The sequence below is a fragment of the Fukomys damarensis genome, unplaced genomic scaffold, assembly GCF_012274545.1.
Source record: "Fukomys damarensis isolate Sample0158 unplaced genomic scaffold, DMR_v1.0_HiC HiC_scaffold_7, whole genome shotgun sequence".
NCBI lineage: Eukaryota > Metazoa > Chordata > Mammalia > Rodentia > Bathyergidae > Fukomys > Fukomys damarensis.
Genome location: NW_022900919.1, coordinates 16,923,948 through 16,947,279, shown reverse-complemented (window position 1 = coordinate 16,947,279; position 23,332 = coordinate 16,923,948). Strand labels below are relative to the sequence as shown.

Below are 23,332 nucleotides of genomic sequence, written 5' to 3'. Positions count from 1 at the left end.
TTAGGACTCAAAATTTTGCAGATGCCCCTTTCTCCTTGACCCAGGGTCTACCGTCATGCCGGAAGCTGCCTCTTATCTCTCCTTCCTCGTCCTCTTCTGCCAGTGTGCGCCCCCAATTCTCTGTCTAAGGCAAGCAGGGCTACAGTTCCTCACTCACCCCAACATTGCTCACATATGCATATCCCAACACTCTTGAAATTACCTCCTTGAGTGAAGTCTCCATCTGGTTTGGATTTGTACATTTGGAAACTATGAGACCTTGAAGAGGCTGACAGTGTTTGTGAAGTTGATCGCTACGCTTCCCCACCCTGTAGTTGCTAAGTGACTGTTGTCTCCCGCATGCTGCCTCAAAGTTCACACTGGCTAGAGAATTAAGTGTCTTTAATAAGGACCAGCTCCCTTTCGCTGACCTGTTGCACACATCCTGTTTCAAAGTGCTAGATTTGAATGTCCTTTGGATTGAAATCCTGAGAGTGTGCAAAGGAGCAGAGAGGAAGCCTGATCCCAAATGCTAAAAGACAAGGTCGATGAGGGCAGCTGGCCCAGGCCCAGGAGGAGGCTGGGGACAGGAGCAGGACTGTGTAAGAGCTCTCTCTTTGAACAACCAACAAAGAGTCAGCAAAGAGGAAGGGGCCAAATGCACAGTGCAGAGGAAATGGGCCAGAGAGTAGCCTCACCTCTCTTCGATCCTCTCCCAGGACAGCGGCAAACTCCCATTTTACTGCTTTCAATTTTCCAGTCCAGCCACCCAACAATATAAATGCAGATGAAAATGAATTAGGTTCTTCTCCATGCACCCACCCCCAAGTTTGCTGACTCAATTCATCCCCCTTCTCCTTCAGGCCTTCCTGTTTATGTTGTCACTTCATTTTATTATTTATTTTTAGCCCTGATTTCGGAAGCTTTTATTCTGCTGGGCATTGGCATGGTGTCAGCAGCATGGCTCTCAGCTCTGAAAGGATCATTGTGCTGGCCTGGCCTCAGTCCCTGCAGAGACAGAGCGCCAGTATAGCTACCTCACGCTGCCTCTTCACCCGCCTGGCCAGCTCCGACCTGTGGCATTCTTGGCAGGCTGGCCAGTGCAGTGAGGACGGCTATGGGAAATGGAAGTGACTAACGTTGCATCAGATCCAGATCTTCCTCCCGAATGGAGAAACTGAGACTCAAAAGGGGTCATACCAAAGTCATTCATTAAATTGACAGAACCAGATGCTAAACCTTGCATGATTCTCGTGTAATGCTCTTTCTGTACATTAGCCAATAAGCTGTGGAACAAATAATCATTTCTTAAATTTCACCATTGTCTGCTCCATTTTTATTATTTAGATATTTTTCTTGACTCTGAAAGGACTTATGAAAAGACTAGAACCTCTGTAGGAGCTCTTCTCATTGTGCCAACATACTGTTCTGTTTGTTATTGTTTTTCTTTAAGAAATCCATGATTTTATTTTATTTTATTTTATTTTTGCCATAAGCCAGGAGCAGCAAGCTGGTGCCCCTCGCCTCCTCAGACTGGCTGCAGGAGCAATGAAGGGACATGCTTCAGCTCCCAGCACAATGCTGTCTTTGATGGGGAATATACCAAAGCAGAATTACAAGTGTGCAAGAATAAACAAGGCTGGAGTCCATCTAAAGTTGTTTTACACTCTTTTATTAAAGTCAATGCATTTCCGTTCCTATGTGCCCAGCCTAGGCTTGCTTAATTATGCACACCCGGGAAGGATGCTAAGGGAAGCAGAGAACAGTTGGTGATTGGAAATCAAGGCCCTTTTCTGACCTCTACAGGCCATTTGGAGGAAAAAGGAAGCTGATTCTGGAAAATTACAGACCAGGAGGCACTGCAGCAAAGGGCTGAGGGAGACTTTTCCTGGATGCTTCCTTACTACTCTGAGTCAGCTGGACACACATGCTGCAACAGCCACTCCATGTTTAATGGGTCACTGAGGCAATGGGTAAAAGGTCATTTTTAGGAGACGTTGCAGTAGAAATTAAGGTCTTAATTGGTTAACCCATATTTAATGAAGACCCACTACGTCATGGGCGAAGTGCATGAGTGAAGTGCTAGGTTCTCAGGATGTAACAGTGAACAACATCATCTTTGTTCTGCAAAAAACTAGTCTGGTGGGAGGAAAGAAGAACTCACAGGAAATGTCATGCAACAAAAGCTCACACGAGTTCTTTAAGATATGAGATCTTAGAAGCAAACCATGTTCCTGGAGGAGAATGCATATAAGCACATGATGCAGGGATGTGTGTTAAGAAAGGAGACCAGAAACATAACCAGAGGCTAAATCAGGAAGGGTTCAAGTCCAGTGTCTGTTCATATTTATCCCTGAGACAACAGGAAGCCACTTACAGATGTAAGCAGCAGACATGGAAATCCTTTTTCATTCCAAATGCTATTTTGCTGCTCAAAGAGTTAGAAGAAGGCAAAACTGAAGCCTAGAAGGATGAGTGGAAACCACTGCTAAAATCTAGGTGAACAATGCCTCGAGCATTGAATAGATTCAGAGTAAAGCTAAAGGTCAGACTGGAACACATGGGCGGATTCATCCTTCTAGGAAAGAGCGAGGATCTGCTTTGGACCTGGGTTGAGTATCAGGAAACACAGATTCCCATCGACATGGTCCAGTTTAAGGGTCAGGGATTTAGCTCAGGGGTTCCACCACCTGCCTCATAAGCACAAGGTCCTGACTTCAATCCCTGGTACAAAAAAAAAAAAAAAAAAAAAAAAAAAAAAAAAAAGAAGAAGAAGAAGAAGAAAGGAAAAGTATTTGAACTCACTTCAGCAGCACATGTACTAAAATTGGACATGGTCCAGTTTAGGACCTTGGAGGAAGATTTCAGGGAGAGTGGGAGAAGATAATGAAAGCCTGACTTTGAACCTGTTGAGATGTTAAAAACAAGTTGTTTAAATTTGGGTTAAATTTTGGTAACAACCAACAACAATATACTTTACCAGAGACAGGGAGTTGTTCTATGGCCTCAAAGAGGTCCTTAAACGTCTTGGAAGACAGGCATTTTTCCTTGATGTGCTTAGGAAACATATTGTCCACAGTAAAGTCAAGGTTCTATTACTTTCTAATTTTATAGGTTATGGTTCTCTAGAGGAACAGAATAAAGGGACTCTATTAGCAGTCTGCACAGTGGGGAGCCAGAGAATTCAGTAGCTGTTCAATTCAAAAGCTGGAAGCTTTAGAACAAGAGGGATTAAGGACGCAGTTCCTACCTGAGTCTGAAGGCCCGGGGGTGGGGTGGTCCCTGGAGAGTCCTGGTGTTAGTCTCATATAAAATGATCATAACAAGAGGGCTCATCTCAAATGTAGGTCTGGGTTATCAGGGACAAATGTGGCAGTATACACAGTAGTCTAAGGCAGTTACAGATATCCTCTTCAGATTGGAGTGTGGGTGGGGCCTATTGATATTCTCTCCTAGAATATTGTTTATGTAACCTCTGCTTGCTGGACTCTTGGATGGCAGAACTCTTGGTCTTTTGGCTTCTTCACATTTCTGCACAGGTATTACAGAACTGACCTTGAGCTGTGTCTTCTCTTGCCCCCAAAGACCACAGGCACATTCAAATGCTTCAGCTGGATGGCTCCAAAGAATTCTGCTTAAATTTTACAATTTTGTTGGGAGGGTTGGTCATTACACTTGTTTGTTACCAAGAAATCATTTTAACCCCTTAAGGCCTCAAAGACCATGGACGATCATGGACATCCCCCAGTGTAGAAGAGTCGGTTTGCTTCAAGAGTGTTAACAGTCCAGTGCCTTCCTTGGTGTGGCTGCCTGTGGGTCACAAGTCCTAGATGTAGTTCATTCAGTAATTTTCTCACAGAATGCATTCTCTACCAAGGAGTCTGAACCTTTGTATTTTGTGAGCCAAATAAGCCTAGAATATACAAAACACTTGGAGACTTGTTTATGTCACGAGGATGATGAGAGATGAGCCTCTCCTTGTACTCTGAAGGTAGCTATCTGTTTCTGGGTGACAGTATGGCCTAAAATCATCCTCTAGCCCCTCCTGCGTTTATAAACATGCGACTGATCATGCAATTTCTGTCACCCTTTGTTCTCTTGCCTAAAGCCCTATACATACTCTTTCTCTCGAGTGTATGTGTGTGTTATGCGGGGGTGTAGTAGGGAGTTTAAACTCAGTTTCAGCCTCACTGCGCTGATCTGTATGAAGCAGAAATTTTTTAAGTTATATGCAAAAGTATCTTTTTTATTATTAGCCACTGAAAAGATGCACTCCAATCCATTTTTTATTTCAAAAGTCACTTTTACTACTCATGTTTATCTAAACAACACTTTCTTAAAATCAAGAATCATGTAACTAAATTCCAACACAAATGAAAGAGGACCTCTGTTGGGCAGATAGCAGCAGCTCCAGACCAAAACTCTTGCAGTGAGTAGCAGGCGACTGTCTGCATCTTTGGAAGATGGAAGCTTTTGGGAGCTGGGGTGAGAGGTACCAGCAGGGCAAAATCCATCCATCGCTTTAATGCTAACCCAAAGGTTCAGATCTACCACGTGGGTCACTGTGCCGAGTTCCTCACGAGGATGACTCTGTCAGGCATCTCCTAGCAGCCTCTTCTCTCGGCACAGGGCAGAGGCTCCTCTTGGAGCATGAAATCAACTCTGCAGCTGAGTTTTCCAGGCTGACGAATGAAAGCTGCACATGAGACTTTCTCCTGGGGTTCAGGGTTTAATGGGACCTTACTGGTGTTGGCAGCCCTCAGTGTGAGCTCAGGGATCAGGTTCGTCTCAAATGTTGTGACTCTGCATCCTTTTCCTGGAGGCTTAGAAGAACCTGAAGCCAATAGATGGAATTCTTGGATGCTGCTACTCACTGATGGGGCTGCAAGAAGCAAGGTGCTCAGGCAGCCAAATTGGCACAAGGCACACAGAGATGCACAGCCAGCCTGTTCCCACCAAAATGAGTTCATTGTCCAGGGCACCTGGATAAATGCAGCCGCCATCAGAGAAACTTAGAGATGCCACGGTTCCATTGTCACCATCAGTCTAAAAGTCTGCATTATACCAGGGAGGACAAGGCCCCCGGCTCCTTCTCAAAACTGCCTCACTCTGGAAGCAGTCTTCCATGGCAACCACCTGCTCGAGAGGCCCTGTACTTCTGCAACATGCCGTTTCAGTGAAACTATTTTTCTTTCACATAACACAAACTCTGAATGAAGATTGAAAATTGGAGAAATGCAAGGAAATGTATGAGATTTCATTAAGATATTAGATGTCTGGTTTGGAAGCTGGGAGTCAAGCAGGGGAACACGTTTTTGTGAATACCTTCAACATATCAGAAAGCCTGCTTGGTGGGAAGAGGGATGCCAAAATAATAGCAGATTCATGCATTTTAGAGCTCATTACTCAATACTGCCTGGGGTGAGGGTATACAAAGCATATAAGTGAAGTCAGAAATGGTAAGTGCGCTACTCAATGGATGTATAAATAGTACAATGGTGCACAGAAGACAGGTTGTGTAACGTGGCTGTAATACTTATAAAAGGTAAATCTGAACTGGTTTTGATTGCCTCAAATAGGGTCATGGGAGAAGAGAAGCTCAGCAGAGGCAATGGAAACTTGAGAGATGGTTTTAAAAAACAGGGTGGTATAATGACAGCATTGTGCGGCTCAACAAGTTGTGAGTGTGCGGGGGGGGGCAGTAAGACTGTGCTTGTCTGGTGTTCTCCATGTGCTCCCATTTCCCGACCTCTGGCTTGTAGGGGTCTTTTACGATCCAGTAGCTTGTTGGTCTCCAGCAGTAGCAGGGTCCCTATAATCTTTACCTCACTGCAAGTATTCTGTTCTTCAAATGCCGTAACGTCACACCCAGCTGCAGCCTCACAGTAGTCAACAAGCGCTAAACTCCAGGCCATGAACAGGTTGGGACTGTGCTACTGACACAGGCAGGCTGGTATTTCACCTAGTTCTAGACATGCCTCTACTGCAAAGTCTTGTAGCTCTCCCCTACCACATTCAGAATGAAACTCAGCCCCTTCATCGGGGCATATCAAATATGGTTAAATCTGATTGCTATTCTAGGTTTTCTATGTAATATCTTGTTACTTTCCTTGTTTCTAAATATACAAATATATCCTTTCAACTAGTATCACTGAACATTTGAGTCCATGTCCTAACCTCACCCCAGGGCCTCTGTTCGTGCTTTCTCTATGCCTTCTTAGCATGTCTTTCCTCCACGTTTTGCTCGTAATTTCTTCACATCATCTAAATTTTCATCTTCTACTCAACTTTTGCCACCACAATATTAGAGGTTTTCCATATTATCCATTAAAGAGCCCCATAATTCTGTATGACCCTGTCTTAAAATAAAATGTTTACTATTCTTCCTTATCAACTTACAGCAACTTGAGCTCATAGTAAATCTTCTTTCTCTGAATTCTTAGAACTTAGTGAAGTGCAGGCCATATACTGGACAATTAATGTACTTTGTTGTCTAGATAGATCCATAAATGTTCCAAGTCCCTGATTTCTTTTCAGATTATGTTTTTATATTGAAACTTATCTGATTTTGTCCCTTTTTTCTCATAACTGTGCTAGATGATCACAAATTAATCTAATGAATTAATTTTGGCTTAGGTATTAGTTGCTGACAGTGAGTTGGCATTGTTCCCACACTTTTCCACCATTTACATTTTGGCAATATTATTTTCATAACTCCTTAAAGCAACGGATAAACAGGAGCATTATATATTTCTCTATTTAACATTGGCAAAAATGTATATAGGAGAAGTTAAAAGATGCTGTTAGTTTGCAATCTGAATTCAGATTTGTTATTTCCTTCAAACTTCTTATACATTTCATAGAAATCTGAATGTCCTAATATGAAGGATAGGTGTGTGATTTCTGAGTTACAGCAAGAGTAGGAAATGGAAGAGATTGTCAGTAATAATACCAATACCCCAAATCACAACATACATGCTTTTCTCTTATGTCTTATGCTTAAACTGTGGCAAAATTTTGTGCATGCCTTTCTACTGACCAGAGAGGACACTATACATTTTCTCTGGAATTATTTTAATGTTTGAAAAACTCTCTTGGTGGTGGATGGCATATAAGGCAAACTCTCAAGTATGTGATCACCCAATATGCACTATTCTATTTCCACGTTGCTTAGCACTGAAACTTTACATTTCAGCTGGGCCCATCTCAGATAAAGGCCATATTTTCCAACCTCCCCTATATTTTACCTGTGGTCACAGGACCACTTTCTGGTGGGTGGAATCACACACAAATACCATGTGTAGTTTTTTGAAAAGTAGGAAACACATTCATTTTTTTTGGTATTCTTTTTTGCTGCTCTCTGGGATGCAGAGAGAAAAGCTGATGCTTTTGCAGCAATTCTAGGTCAAGAGTAGAAGCAACCCACAGCAGAGCTAGAGGACTAGAAGCTGGGTCTCTGACATCATGCAGCCAAGATACCAGCTCTGGCCTCTGTACGTGTGAGACTTTATATGTAAGAAAACTTATACCTTGCCAAAGCTACTAATATTTTGGATTTTCCATCTCTCATAGCCAAATCTAATCCTGATTAAATACACATGGTTTTGACCAGATCCATATTTGACTTAGAATATACTCCTATCTTTCTTCCCCTTCTAGCTTTCCCTCTGACCTTACCGATCACTTCTCTGAGCTGCTTCCCTCTGTACACAGAAAGACTCTTAAGCCATTCCCTCACCTAGGCTCTTCCCCCATGTAACTTCCTTTCCAGGTCCCTTCCAGAAAGAATATTTCTCAATCATGTGGCCTCAGAGAGCATTTTTTTTTTGTACCTGTGCGAATACTTACATAGACAGCTTTGTGTTGTGAACGGGGAAAAGCCAGCACTATTGCGTAGCATGGGTTGCACTGCACACTTTTACATCTCATTTCATCTTCAGGATAACTTCATGGTACATGTACACTCATTCTTATTGAGTGCATAAAAGCCCTGAAGTTTAGAGAGATTCAATTACTTGCCTAAATTTCATAACAAGCAATGCCAGATCCGGGATACAACCCTCATTTGTCTGTCTGATTCTGAAATGAATGTATTTTCCAGCACTTCATGCTGTCTTCCAGCACGGGTTTAAGGGCCTGAATATGTAGCGTTTTGAAATTCGCAAGGACCAGTGACCATGTCTTATTCCAAAGAATCTAATTCAACTTCTGGCCTCTACCAAATCCATAAAACATATACTATTACAGACCTGCAGGAGGATACTTGCAATTACTTGGCTGCACTGCCTTTTATGTTCAGTCATCCACTACCTTCTGACCTTTCCGGGACCCTCAGAGTTCCAGTGAGGCTTATGTTGGTGCTGGAAAGCTCCAATGCTATGGTTGATGTAACACTCATATACGGAACAACGTACAGTCACACATAGATTTCTGCCTGAGAAGCCAGGAAGAAAGCCCCACTCCACTGCTTCCAGTCAGCTTCAACTTCAAGCACAGGAATGCAGGAGAGCTCAGTGATGTCTGCAGAGGCCCCTCGGTAATCCCGTACCACGGAGTTCCATTCCAATTGCAACAGCAGCATGCATAGGCTCCAAGAGCAGTACAGCAGTGTAGAAAAATATTATAATCAGGAAATAACCGGACTCTACACATAGTGGAAATAGAACAAAACCAGAATCTCACACAGGCAAGCCATTTCACACTGTGTGTGTCTCAGTCCAGTGATTGGAAACGGAGTTTCCATGACTCTCAGGCTACAGGGTGGTGTTTCTTCTCTGCCCTGTCCCTTCCTCTTCTTCTCCCTCATCCTGATTGAAGGCGCACTCTTGGATCTGCCGGTCAAGCTCAGGGATGCTCCCATCCTGGTCTGAGCTGCCATCTGAAGCGTAGTCAACCTCTTCCATGCAGGCTGGCTCATCATCTAGGTCTGAGATGTTGCTTCTGCTGCACCGACCATGGGTTCCCAATGAATGGAGAAAAACAGACAGAGGGGAAGGGAGGGAGGGAAAAGTGCCAAGGGGGAAGGAAAATAGAAAGAGGAAGACGGAGGAAAAAGGAGGAAATTAAAAGAGAAGTCAGTGAAGAGGAAAATATTTGCAGTTACCTGGAACAAGAGGATGGAATTTTTGCCTCCTACATTGCAATCTCAAGACTTGTTGCTTCTTTAAATGAGTTTCATAAGACATTCACTGTAGTCCTCGACTGCTGTCCTGGGTTAAAGAGAAGATCATATAAGATCCATGAGTTCCTTTCTTTCTTTGGCAACAGAATCTGCACTTTTAGGCCAATCAGATTTCCGACATAAGATGTAGATAGCCTCATACATCTAGGTGTCCCACAGTTAGTGAACAAGGTCAGAAGGCTGTCATTGATGCTTGGAAATGTCACACCATCTACTCTCAGAAAGAACAGGAATGCATTTGGGGTACATAAAATTCGAAGTCCTCATGCTTCACATTTTTACAAACAGCACTGTGAAGTATAATGCACAGTTCTCCTGTATCATGATGAGTGATATGCTGGAATTCAAAAACTAATGCGGGTTGAAATTTAAAAATAAGAGAGTGAGGAAACAGCATTCTGTTTCCACCTTATGCATGCCCACTATCCACCTTCCCCCAGCAATTTAGTAACAAATTGAAGGTCAGAGGGGGCTGACCAGGTAGAAATAGAAGGGGTCAATAAGAATAAACCAAAGATTGCTACATGCTACAAGCAGGGGGGATTTTCTCCCAAGGAGCTATATATCTTCCTCATTTGCATAAGATACCTTCTTTCCCTAAGACTTTCTAATCACTCCCTACTTAGGACTTAACCAATTAGGATTAGCAGCATGCTGGGATTCTACTGTGTAATTTATAGAAGGCAAGCACTTCATAAATCAGGGAGAGCTGTTCATCCACCTGCCTCGCCATAAACAATGAAAATGGGTAATCAGCGGCATGGTTACATGTTAGCTCGGGAAATGAATCAGAGGCCAGTTTCTTAATTGTCTACTGACGGATGGGAGCTGTTTCTGTGCTCTCCAGACCCTCTGTATCCAAACCAGGAGGTCTGTTGGGACACTGCCTGAATGGAGAAGGGGAAGAAATATGAACCATGTTTCCACAGGACCACAGCGTTAAATTGATATCATATTTTACAGGCTGAATTGTGGATAGTAAAGCAGTTGGATAAAGGAAGGTAAGAGCTGCCCCAGCCATACATAACACAATTTCAAATTAGCAAGACCTTGAGTGTCTGAGACTCACTTGCCACCACAGTAGGCAAAGACATGATGTTGCCATGCACTGTTGAGAGTCTGGCTATAAATCACAGCTGTGATTTGGAAAACCAACCAACAAACAAACCTTGATCTCACAGAATGGCAATAACAAATACTTCAAGAATTTAGGTGAATACTAAGTGACAAACACACAGCTATTGTCTATGAAATGAAAACAATCAACAAATTTTAATTCCGTGGCTCTGCTCAGATGCTAAAGCTGGTAAAGCATGGTGTAAAAGGAGAGTATGCATTTCAATTTGTTGTTTCACACCTGGGTGTTACCGCAGTGCCTACTAAACCCATCCAAACTGGCATCGCTGATAATCCCGCAAAATGTGATTTGTATCATGTCACTTTCAAATTGAGGAACTGCAAGGACTTTCTACCGCTTCTTAATGCAGTATGAATATTCAGTAGATCCAGAGCCCATTTGGCAGAAGTCTAGAAATACAAACCAATAGTCTTTCCATGAGCAGTTCCTATCTTTCCTCCTCAAGCAGTCTTTCAGTCATTCACAAATGTGGAACTTCTCCCTACAACCAAGTTGATGCTCTTGTTGCAATCATTCAAACATCCCAAATTACTGTTTTCCTGCCTTTACTCATGCAATCAACTTCAAATATAGATAGATATAGATATAGATATATTCTAACCCCTCAACTAAATAAGGCATATCCTTTTTCAAAAGCTCATCTGAATTTCTGCTAAATGACTTTTTTTTTTTTTTGAGACAAGGTCTTGCTGTGTCACTCAGGCTGGCCTCAAACTCCCAGGATCCTTCTGCTTCAGCCTCCTGAATGCTGGGATTATAGGCTTGTACCACCATGACTGATCCAAATGACTATTTTAATAAATACCTCCTTACTAAACACTTTTTCCTCCTAATATTAATCTTCATACACTCACTTGGTTTATTTTGATACTGAATTTGGCAATAGTCAGGTAGTGAATAAATTCCATGGCTTGGCTATATTTATATATACTTTATTCTGTAGAGTGCCTAGGGTATTTTGAGAACACAGAAGACATAAAATGAAAGGTTGCCAAACTAAAAATATAACAGGGGTGTATGTGTTTGTGTGTGTGTGTGTGTGTGTGTGTGTGTGTGTGTGTGTGTATATATATATAGGATCATCTTTGGAGAACTACTTTTTTCTCATTTTCTTTGTCAAAAGCTGATGTTCAGAAGGTTTAGTTTATTTTTCAAAGGTTTTATACAGGAATTATACCTTTATTATGCTAGTATGTGAAATAGGAAGAAAAGGGCTAAAGGTGTAGGGAAAGTGGGAAGGGTAGGGGAAAGGTAATAAGGGAAAAGAAAAAAATAGGAGAAAATGAAAAAATGGAAATAAAGTGTTTGTAAACGGGGAGGGGAGGAGGAGGTGAAGGGAGGGCAGGGACAAGGGGAAAACATGAGAACCAAGACCTGTCATGTAAAGGTACAAGATCCCAATAATGAATGTAATTGTACTGTATACCTAAAATGTACCAGTAAACTCAATAAAAGAACAACAACAACAAAAAAGAAATCCGAAGTGCTCTTTTGCGGGTTACTTATGCTGTCCTGGAAGCACAGTCATTTGGACCTTGGGGAAGAGCCAGCTGTCACGATAGCAGATGGTGAATAAGGTGGATGAAGAGACACCGAGTTGTTTTTATTTGACAGTCATTGCAATGATTCGATCATGTTTTTGACAGAAATTTCTGTAAACATAAACTGCTTCAGAAAATGGCAAGAAGTAGGGGATAAGTGTGTTCCAAGTGAACGGATGTATTTTGAGGGGGATTAATGGCGATGTGTCTTTTACTATCATTTTTTAAATTAAGCACTCAGTGTTTTCTTTGATCACAACTTGCAACTCAGACTTCTATGCTAAAAACAACAAAACAGTTGATCATGGAAAACTTACATAAAAGGAAAAACATATAGAACCAGGAAGACTCAACACAGTAAAGATGACCACTGTTGTAAAACTGACACTTATGTTTAACACGATTCCTAACACAATTTCCAAATAAGTTTTATTTATTCAGATAGAATTATTCTAATTTGAAATTTATGTGAAAAGGAAGTGGATCTAGGAGTAGCTAAATCAATTGTGAAAATAAGACTAAAGTGGGAGAGATTCTTATCCTCAATGTTAAGACTTACATGGTGATAGAAACCAAGATAGTATGGTGTTGGCAAAGTGACAGACATATGCATTGGTACAGGCAGAAAGCACAGAAACAGATGGACACAAATAGGGCCAACCGATTTTTGACAAAATTGCAAAAGAAATTCAATGGGGAAAAGACTGCCTTCCACAAAGGTGTTGGAACATTTGTATATGAAGGAAAGACGAGGAGGAGGAGGGTGAAAAACAAAACTGAGATGTGTCATGTACCTGTACCAACTCCCTATAAGGAATGTAAACATTATATACTGCAAACATGCACTAATAAAAATAAGTTTAAAAGAAAGGAAGTTAACCTTTACCACAATCTCACTCTTTATACAAAGTTATATCTAAATGAATTGTAAGTGCAAATATAAAACATAAAAATATAAAACTTTTAGGAAAACATCATTGAGGTTCAGGGCTAGAACATGACATCATAAACATGATTCATAAGAGAAAAAATGATATACGGGATTTTACCCAAAATAAACTTTTGCAAGACTTCATTAAGAATATGAAAAGTAAGTTACTAACTGAAAAAATATTTTCAAAACACTTATCTTAAAGGACTGCTGGAATTTGTAAACAACTCTCAAGAAAAACAACTAGAGAAATACCTATTTAGAAAATATGAAAATTTCATGAAGAAACATTTCCATGAAAAAGATATACAGGTGTCAATTAAGAACATAAAAAGATGTCTGTCCATGCTAGCCACTAGAGAAATTTAAATTAATACTAAAAAGTATCAGTACACTCCTATGAAAAGAGATTAAAAAAACCAATCATAATGCCAAATGCTGGGGGGCTTGTGGAAGAATTGTATTTCTAATACATTATTGATGAGAATTTATAGTTTTTCTGGAAAATAGCATGTAATTTTTTAAAAAATGAATATACACTTTCCATAAGTCCAGCAATGACCGTTTTGCTATTTATACCAGAGAAATGAATAGTTATGTCCATGCTAAAACTTGTACATGATTGTTCTTTGCAGATTTAGCTGTAACAAATCCTAAATCAATCAAAATGTTCTAAAATTGGTGAAGAGTTAAACACACTGAGTTGGATGCATTTTATGCTACTCGACCATAAAGCAGAATGAACTACTCATGAATAATGAATAAATCCTGGAACCTGGACGAATCTTGAGGGCATAATGCTCAAAGGAGAGAAGGCCGATTTCAAAGGATCTTATGCTGTATGCCTCCATTTAAAGAATTCTCAGGACGACACAATTACAGAGCTAGAGAACCAATTAATTGTCAATAAGGCTTGAGAACAAGGTGAAAGACCTCTGTGGTGACAGAACAGCTTTGTGTCTGGATTTCAGTGATGCTTACATGAGTCTGAACCGTGAGGTGAGCATGGAAGAATACACATACTCTGTGCCAAAGTCGGTTTCCCAGGTCCATACTGCACTGAGTTACATAAGATGTTGCCAGTGGGGAAACTGCCTGAAGGATCCTCAGGACACTGAGGCATCTTTGCATCTTTCTCAGGGTCTATAATTATTTCAAAAGCTAAAAATTTTAGGGTTACAATGTCAAAGTAAAAATATTAAACTTAGGGGAGGGAAGGAGAAGTCAAAGAATCACAGTGTATTGTTCATGTCCCAATTCCCCGTGAGGAATGGAATCATTATGTACTGCAAAAACAGTACTGATAAAAATTTTAATTCTTTTAAATTAAAATTCTCAATCTGACTATTCCCATAAATGTACTTAGAACCCATAGAGACATTTAAATAGGAAACTAAAAATTCTCAAGCTCTTTACTTGCCACACTACATTGGCCATTAAATTCTCTTGGTTTATGTTCTTATTTTCTCTTGAGAATGTTCTTTACATTTGCCTTTTTATAAGAGATATTTAATGATTCATCCCAAAAACTATTTTTCATGTTCTATTCTATGTACACATTGCTACCACGTCTTCTTCAATCCACATACAAATTTATATGTATGAGCATACAAGATCCTTCTTGCTCTTGGCCTCCCGAATCTTCAACCTCAACTCTTTCTAGCTGTCCTTGTACAGAACACGTTCCAGATTTGATCACCTACATGCAATTCTTGAACGTGCTGCTCTGCCTATTTTACCCCCTATGGCTTGCCCAGACTATGGGGAGAATTCCTATCCACCTTACTATCTCTGAGAATCAGGAGAGTCTTCTATGGCTCTTTCTTCTACATGTTTGAATTCATCCATCCTATCACCGCACTCCCAAAATAACTTCACAAGGTTTCTATTAGGACATTAGTTGTAACAATCATCCTGGCTCCACCTTGAAGTGGGTCCGATGCTCTGCCGACTCAAGTATCTAGCATGGAGTATGACCGTGAAAAATATTTTCAAACAAATGGGTTAAAGAATGAATGCACTGCAATTCGTTAAGAGAAAAGTGTTTTTCTACTCAGAGGTAGGAAGAGGACACCAATGAGGAAACCAAGTTATTTTATTTGGATTTTACACGTCAGAGTCATTTAGGATTTCCTAATACTTTGTCAATATCTAAAACTTAAATAACTGAAAACATTTTCTTCCTGTGTTTTATATGTTTTTTTTCATTTGTTTGTTTGTTTCCTACAACTTGATCTGCGAACCAGATAACTGGTGAAGTGAGCCAGTCTTGCCATGCACAAAAAATGAAATACCTAAATAATGTGTGCATTGAACAATCATGAGTTTCCTTTTAGCCTACACAGAAACATATCTAAAGGATAACTAAAATAAAAAATATTCAAAATAAAAATTTTAAAATAATACTAAATGTATGTCCTGAAAAAAAATCTTGGTGATCTCAGGGTGCTTACAATTCCACCGATTTTGGAATCTTCCATTGATTCAGGATGGCAGGAATTGTTTGATTTAGTCAGAGTTGACTAAGTTTAAAAGAAAATGCAAATCTTGTCAGAAAATATCCCTTGTAATACGACTTTTTGGCTCCTTTCTAGTAGTGTGGTTTCCATTTAAACAGCTATCAATACTGTAGTAACAACAATCATCTCTAGGTGGATTTATATGTGAAAAGGAAAAATATCAGTTGCAAGAGTCCTAAACATTGACTATCACTGCACAGCATACAGCATCGGACAAGGTCCCTAAGCCATCCAAGGCTTTCATATCAATGTTCAGGGCAGCTTCTTGGAAATAAAAATACAGTCATCCCTTGGTATTCGAGGGCAGTATGTCCCAGGACCCCCACAGGTACTAAAATTAAGACATGCAATTGCCCTATATGAAAAGTTTCCTCTTTTCATATGACTCATACATAATCTTCTGTACACTTTAAATCATCTCTAAATCACTTATAAGACCTAACAGTGGAAATGCTATGGAATTAGTTGTTATACTGTATTGTTTAGGTAATACTGATTAGGAAAAAATTCTGTACCTGTTCAGTATAGATGAAATTTAAATATGAATATATTTGCATGGAAGTTGGTTCAATTTGGGATGTAGATATCCACAGATATGGAGTGCCAGCTGTTTTTACCATAAAACGTGACTAAGGCTTAAGTAAAGGAATGTTAAATTGGCTTACAAAGTTCTTAACTATACTAGGGAAGAGTAGACATTAAATCTCAAACAGTCTTTCCAGGCTTTCTCAGCAAATGCAGGAGTTACATGGGTTTCTCTCTAGGGCCTTTCCTATCACTAAAATTCTATGACAGTTAACGTTGTAGTGTTATTCATCTTATTCTGTGAGGTATAGTTCTTCCATGTTGTGATAGCAAAGCTTGTTTTGCTGCCTTTAGATAATATTGTGCTTTCCGCCGGCATGTCCTTCCCATCTCTGTGTCCAGCCTTTCTCCTTTCTTATCAATAAAAATCCAATCCATTCTTTAAAGTCTAACTCAGATATTTCTTAATTTCTCTATCTGATTTCTCCTGCATCCTAAGAGCCTAGAGCTATCCTATAACATTTGTTAATCCACTTTGTGTTTCTCTCTGTACAGTTCCTTTGCAGCACCAGTCTGTAGGTAAAGGACGCCAGACAAGGTAATCAGTGCCTGCACCACACACAGCAAGGACTCTCGACCTCAGCCTTAGCACCTTTTGGAGCAAGATCATTCTTTAACCTGGTGCTGTTGTGTCAATGATGTCGGCTGGCAGAATCACTGGCCTCTGCCTGCTTGAAGCTTACAGCACTGTCAAGTTTTCTGTCCTGACCATAATAACCAAAAATATCTCCAGATGTTTGCCAAAAGTTCCGTGGATTGAGCTGCCTTGGTTGAGAACCATTGATTAAAAAGCCTAAGACTCCAGGAAGCTTCGCTGACTGGAAATAAGTAAAAGGAAGAAAACTGTAAGAAATAAAGAAAATATAAAATAAAAGAAAAACAAGAGAAAATTCTGATTAAAGATTACTGTGGCAAAGAAAGAAAATATCTAGGGATAGAACTCCCCATCACCCCCAAAGATGATGGAAAGCATCAATGATAATAAAAAGCCAATCCTGTGAAGCTGTCAGTTTTCCACAATTAAACTAGATATTTGATTCAATCAAAATACCAATAATATAATCATTCTGAAACATCACAAGCATTCAGTTTAAATTCAATACAAAGATTCTCCTGTCAAGTAACACCAGCTTTAATTATCTTTTTTCTGGACATTCAGTCCAATAAAATCTGTCAAGAAAAACCAGGATATCAAATATCAAAAGAGAAGAATAATACTATTAAGTTATTGATGCCTCTACTGTGTACCTGGGAAACAGAAGAAAATCAATTATAAGAACATTTCAGAAACAACAAGAGCTGATTTCAGTTGCAAGTTGAATACAAATGTTAATGTTAATAGTATTGCTATTCAAGCATGAGCTAGTCAAAACTTTTTTAGAAAAATTTACTCACAACAGAATCAAGATACTGTATGTAAAATATTTACTCACAAAACTAATATGAAATTGTAGGCTACATGAAAAAAATAACAAATATCTCTAAGAACGCTAAAGTTATATACAAAGTAAATTATTTTGCACTGAATATTTTACCACTTGTATGAATTTATGAAATTGTTATATAACTAGAAGATCAACTCACTCACAAAATATGTAATTAAATAAAAAGTATTCAAGGAAGTGGTAATGACATTCAAGCATTTTAATGCTTTTTTGTAAGGGCAGCTTCTAATGTATGGTATGATGTAATACACAATTTTATTGAGAAATATTCAGATGGTTCAATAAAATAAAAATTGAAATAAAGATTCCATTGTATATACAAGTAATTATGTTGTAAGAGGGGCATGATTCATCAAACAATATCTGTACTAATTTTGTGGTGAAATTAAGTCATACCCTCACCATATATCATGATAAAAATAATTCTACATAGCTTGAATGTGATTAAGAGAAAATTTATAAAAATATTAAAATAATTCTAAATCAGACACAAAGACAAGGGAACTCCATAAAAGAATATTTGTAACATAGAAATCTAAAATATGATTAAAATGTTTGAAGGAATGTAAGAACAGAGAAAATTCTGTAAATATGCACAGCTATCACATGGTTATTATCTCCATTACTTAAAGAGCTTTTAGAACCTAGTGAAACAAAAATATTCACTAGCAGAAAAAAATTGGCAATATAAGGAGAAATGATACCTTAAACATACAGGGACAGAAATATAGGTAAAAATTAAGGAAAAAATTAAAAGGAAGCCCTAAATTAAAATAAGTGTAATTAAAACTATAGGATGTCATTGTTTACAGATAAAATTGATGCAAAAAATACAAGAGGATTAAGATTCTCAATACAGGAGGATTAAGAGCTCAGGTAAGCAGTAAATTTTGAAAAGTGGTATAATCTTTTGGAAAGAAGTGTGACAAATATGCTTTAAAAGCTTTAGAAAAGATGCAGCCTTTCACTCATTCATGCAGCATCAGTTAGAGGAAAGTATAAACAGAGGAACTTATTTTATGTACCAGAAAGTTAATTTTAGCATTTTTTATCAAGGGAAGAATATGAAAGCAAAATATTGTGATACATTATTGTAAAACTGCATATACCTCACATTTTCTTACCCAAGTCCTCCAAAAAGCACAAAATGAAAGCCAGAAGAATTATTTCAAATATACTAAAACTAGGAAGTGACTTTATCCTCAAAATCCAACAACAGACTATGAAAATTGTACTTCACATGTATGAAAATTTGAAACAGAAAATATTAAGAAATGATAAATCAAGCAGGTGAAGCAATGAATTCTCTGAAAGAGAGGAAATCTTCTGAAGGGAAAAATTAAAAATCTCTTACCTGAGGAATTTTACTTTCTTGGAGGAAAACTTAAAGTGAGAGATATAATAATCACGAAACAATTTTTTACAGGTAAACTCATGATCTTTTCTCCCTGACACACAACTAATTCAGAATTGTCTTTATTTGGGGTAAATTGAGGAGGACAAATCAAGAATTGACACAACTCATAAATATATACAATGATCACTTATCAATTACACCTTTTTTAAAAATTAAAGATTTAAAGCTACCTTTTAGATCGAAGGGTAGAGACAAAATACTAAATCTCAACTAACAGAAATTGAATCTATTTTGGAGCCTTAATAAATGTGGTCATGGTTTTTTCTTGGTATTTTATTCATCATTCATGTAATCATTCATATCATAATTTATTCATCATTTATTCAACATCTAGTAGGAGATCAAAGATAAAAGATGAGAAGAGTAACCTTTGTAGTTTAAAAAAGCAATTGAAAATGATTAAAGTTGTGGGAATCATAATCACATTTGAAGCAACACGAATTAAGATAGAAACTACTGGGAAAGAATCTAATGAAATTCATAGAGAACACATTGGACAAATCTAAAAGATCAAAAAAGATAACAGATAAGAAAGAAAAATAAAATGGATCCAATGCACCAGAGAATATTATAATTTAAAAATAAAATGTGTGAAAGAAAATAATAGATATGAAAATAAAACAAGACAAGAACAATGTAATGACAAAATACATAGTTCAAAGATATAATAGAAAAAAAATTTCTTAAACACAGAAAGACAAAGTTGAAGATCAAAGGCACACATCAGAGGCAAGAAATAAAAATCCTGAATTATTTGTGAATAATATTTTATGATCTTACTTCTTTAGCCAATCACGCAGCACCGAGTACCCTCTTTTGTGTCAGCCATTGTGCTTAGATCCAGGAAATGTGTAAGTTTGAACTTCATGATGAAAGAAAAAATATGTAAGAATGCAAGCATAAAGATATGTCTTCTAAATGCCTGATTTTTAAAGTTCCTTAGAGTGGGAAAGCAGAATTCAATTCCAGAATATATAAAAAAGTTAAAATCTGATCAAATTACTTTATAAAGCCAAATTGTGTTGCAAAAATAAGAAACTGTTACAAAAGAAAGACCTCAGAAAATAAACAGCTATTTGCTTTTCCTTAGAGAAGTGCAGGCAAGGGATGGGCAAAAATTTGAGAAAGGCAGACAGCCCAGAGACAATCAAAATGGAGATCTCAGAAACGAAGAATAGTGGAAAAGGTGTTGATGAGCACAGCATTATATTAAATATATCACTAATACTACTCTGGAAATAATTTTTCTATAGCAGATGATAAATGTTACAGAGCTAGTAAAAGCAGCAACAGACTAAGTAAAAGTAACAATAGACTAAGTTCAGAAATGAGACAAGAAATAGATACTTAAACATAGGAAAGAAGAAAAGAAAAAGAAGAAAGAGGAACTAAAGAAGGAAAAAGGGAAAAAAGAGACAGAAATGCAGATTGTGTAAAAAATTTGGGGTCTAAAATTACATTGGGTATCTCAAATGGGATGATTCTGGTTGTAAGATTCCTGTGGCTCCCATCAGAAACAAATATTAAACTACAAAGCAGAAATTTGTCTTTAAAGCATAGTGTATTTGAAGTTTGCATTGGGAGGGAAAGATACAGTCTGCAGAAGGTGCACACATGATAATGAACTGTGAATCATGGAAGGAAATAATGTACTTTGAACAAAATTCAGCAGATGCAAAAAGCAGCAAAAACAGATACCCACAAAATTGAAATAATGTAACAATTTGGAAAAAATCATACAACTTTTTAAAACTGATTACAGAATTAGAATAAGTTCTGGAAACACAGTAAGAGGGAGTCTTCAGAAAGGAAATAGTTAAAAAGCTGTAGTTCTTGAGTTAAGAAATATTCTAGGAAGGTGGAAATTTAAGTGAAAAGTGACATTAAACACGTCAAATTAAAGACAAACCATTTACAGTTTGTTTTGGGATTCTAAAAGGATTTTTCTTTAAATATTTGTCTCAGTTTTAGTCTGATCTTTTGTACTTCTTTTCAGAAGAAATGAATTTAAGGGTACAGCTGCATAAAGCAGGGTTTTGTTTGTTTGTTTTTGTACCAGGGATCAAACACAGGACCTTGAGCTTGTGAGGCAGGAGTGGTACCACTGAGCTAAATCCCTGGCCTGCATGAAGTCGGATTTTTACTCTAAATGGGTTGTAAATAAATTATAAATTTAAAAAATTGTCAAATTAGGCATCAATAAAAAGAACATTTTTAAACATCAGAGAAAAACAGATCCCCCTTAAATAAATAACATTTATATCAACAATTTAAAAAATTCAAAAAGAGGAAGATGATGAGAACTTCCTGTAACATATTTGCAAAGTTTTTGTAAGTCTATACTTATTCCAAATTTAAAAGTTTAATTTTAAATGTATAATAATAAAGCTAAAGCCAACAAGAAAACAATAATGTCTTGAAATTGCTGAGAGAAAAATAAATCACAAGCCAGAATTCTGTATTAAAAAAAAAATACACAAACTAAAGAAAACAGCCTTTGCTTCTCTTGATTGAGGGTGAAATAGTTTCCATACACATACCATCATGCAAAGAACTAAGGAGCAATTTGAACTCATAAGGAAGAAGTGAGATTTCAAGAGTAATTTTATTTAAAAAGAACACTAAACATGTTGGATAAATGACTGGAAAATACTCCTATCAGCAGGGCATGGTGGTGCATGCCTGTAATCCCAGCACTTGGGAGGTTCAGGCAAGAGGGTCGCTGTGAGTTCAAGATCAGCCTGGGCTACATAGTGAGTTCCAGGTCAATCTCAACTACATAGTGAGACTCTGTCTCAAAAAGCCCCCCCAAAAAAGAAAAAAGAAAATACTCCTATCATGCAACAATGATTACATTTAGGTGATAAGAAAAGGGTGACTAAAGATATATTATATTTTTTACTTATCAACATTTTCTAAATTTTCCTTAAAGCCAAAATGACTATTTAGTGGGGTAAAAGGGAGATTAAAATGCTTTTAATCTAAAAAACATAAAAATAAGTCTGGAAAGATAAAGGGAGTATAGGTAAAGACAGAAAGGAGGAAAGTAATAGAATAAAAAGAAAGAGGGAGCAAAGAAGGCAGGAAAGGAGAAAGGAAAGGAAAAGAAGAAAGGAAGAAAAGAGATGGAGAGAATGACAAATCACAGTTGGGCGGTGTCCCTGGCGTGGGCTTAGATTTGTTACCCACATCCTACCACCGCTCGCCCATTATCTTATATTCTTTGAACAAAATTACAAAAGTCTAGCAAAATGCAATAAAAATGTCATTGACACTCCAGCCAATTCTTCCCATCTTGAAGACAAAGCTTGCACCCACCTCTGTTTGGAAACCTTCCCCTGGAACCTTAGCGAGCTGGTCTGTTTTCATTGGTTTGACCATTCTCTGCAACGTAGCACTTACATCTCTAACATGACTGCTCATGGGAGTAAGTCGCTCTATCTGTGTTGACCTTGGATTAATTGCAAGGGTCCTAGTTGCACTGCCTTGTGTCCAGGGCGGTGGGGAACAGTGAAGAGGTAACAGACAGACTCATCTCTTTAGCTGTTTCCACCATCCAAAGTGCCTCTCACCCTGATGTTAGTTTAGCTGACCAGAACCGCAGTCCAGAGGGAAAGTGATTCCAATGTCAGCATTCTACATAGCACAGACCACAGTGAAGTTTCCAAAATGGAGCCACTAACCTCATTAGGAGTTGTTTCCTCTGTACCCTACAGACTTAGCTCCTCCTGAATGAAATACACCTGGTGAGGATGGATTGCAGTAACTTCAGCAAAATTAGGACATTCTGTGTCTTTGTCTCTTCGTCTCTTTATCTTTTGCTCCTTTTCTGTACCCCCTACTCCTTCCTCTTCTTCCTCCTCCCTATTTTCCAGTGATAAATTCAATAGGAAAGAATCACCATTTCAAACTGAAACCAAATATAGACAAGAGAAACCAAACTGTGCTCCATTGATAGGATGGACTTTTACACCCAGTCCTGGAGAAAACCTGTCAATTGCTGCTTTCATCTCTCCTTCTCACCGGGATGCTTTGACATCCAGTAGACAAAGGCACTCTAGGTGGAGCTGGGGAGTTCTATGCTACTCCAGGGTAAAAATGTAAATCAGAAACAAAACATGAACTTAGAACCAAAGAATTGTTGGTTTGAATCCTGGCTTAAAATACCAAGTGAACCGTTAAAGTTTCCCAAAATTCAATTTATATGTGTGTGTGTGTGTGTGTGTGTGTGTGTGTGTGTATACATCTGAACAAAATTATAGACATTCAGCACATTCCATTAAAAAAAAAAAACAAAGAAAAGAAAAGTGCTGCCAACTTTGGAAAAAGTCATCCCAATTTACTGTGTTGACTTGGCATTGTACAGAAATGGACAACCATATTGGTCTAGAAATGTTAATTTATTTTTTTTCCATGTGTACAGGGGTAACACATCATACTAAATATGTAAGGTCATAACTACGTGGGTATGATTACAGAAACTAATAAAGTATTCTCTAAATAATGAAAAAAAAGAATACGATAAGACTATAAGAGCGAGAAGCAATTTAAATATGTTCAGGGACCATTTTCATCTCCAGAATTAAGGATTATTTT

General features: G+C 38.1%; 1 protein-coding gene across 1 annotated transcript in view; it reads right to left on the bottom strand.

The window, feature by feature from the left end:
* Nucleotides 1-8,732: 8,732 nt before the first annotated feature.
* Nucleotides 8,733-23,332, bottom strand: part of Agbl1 (ATP/GTP binding protein like 1) — a 702,610-nt gene continuing 688,010 nt past the window's right edge. Inside the window, exon 23 of the mRNA XM_033761003.1 lies at nt 8,733-8,922. Within this exon, the coding sequence (XP_033616894.1) occupies nt 8,733-8,922 (190 nt within the window). The remainder of the gene's footprint in view (nt 8,923-23,332) is intronic.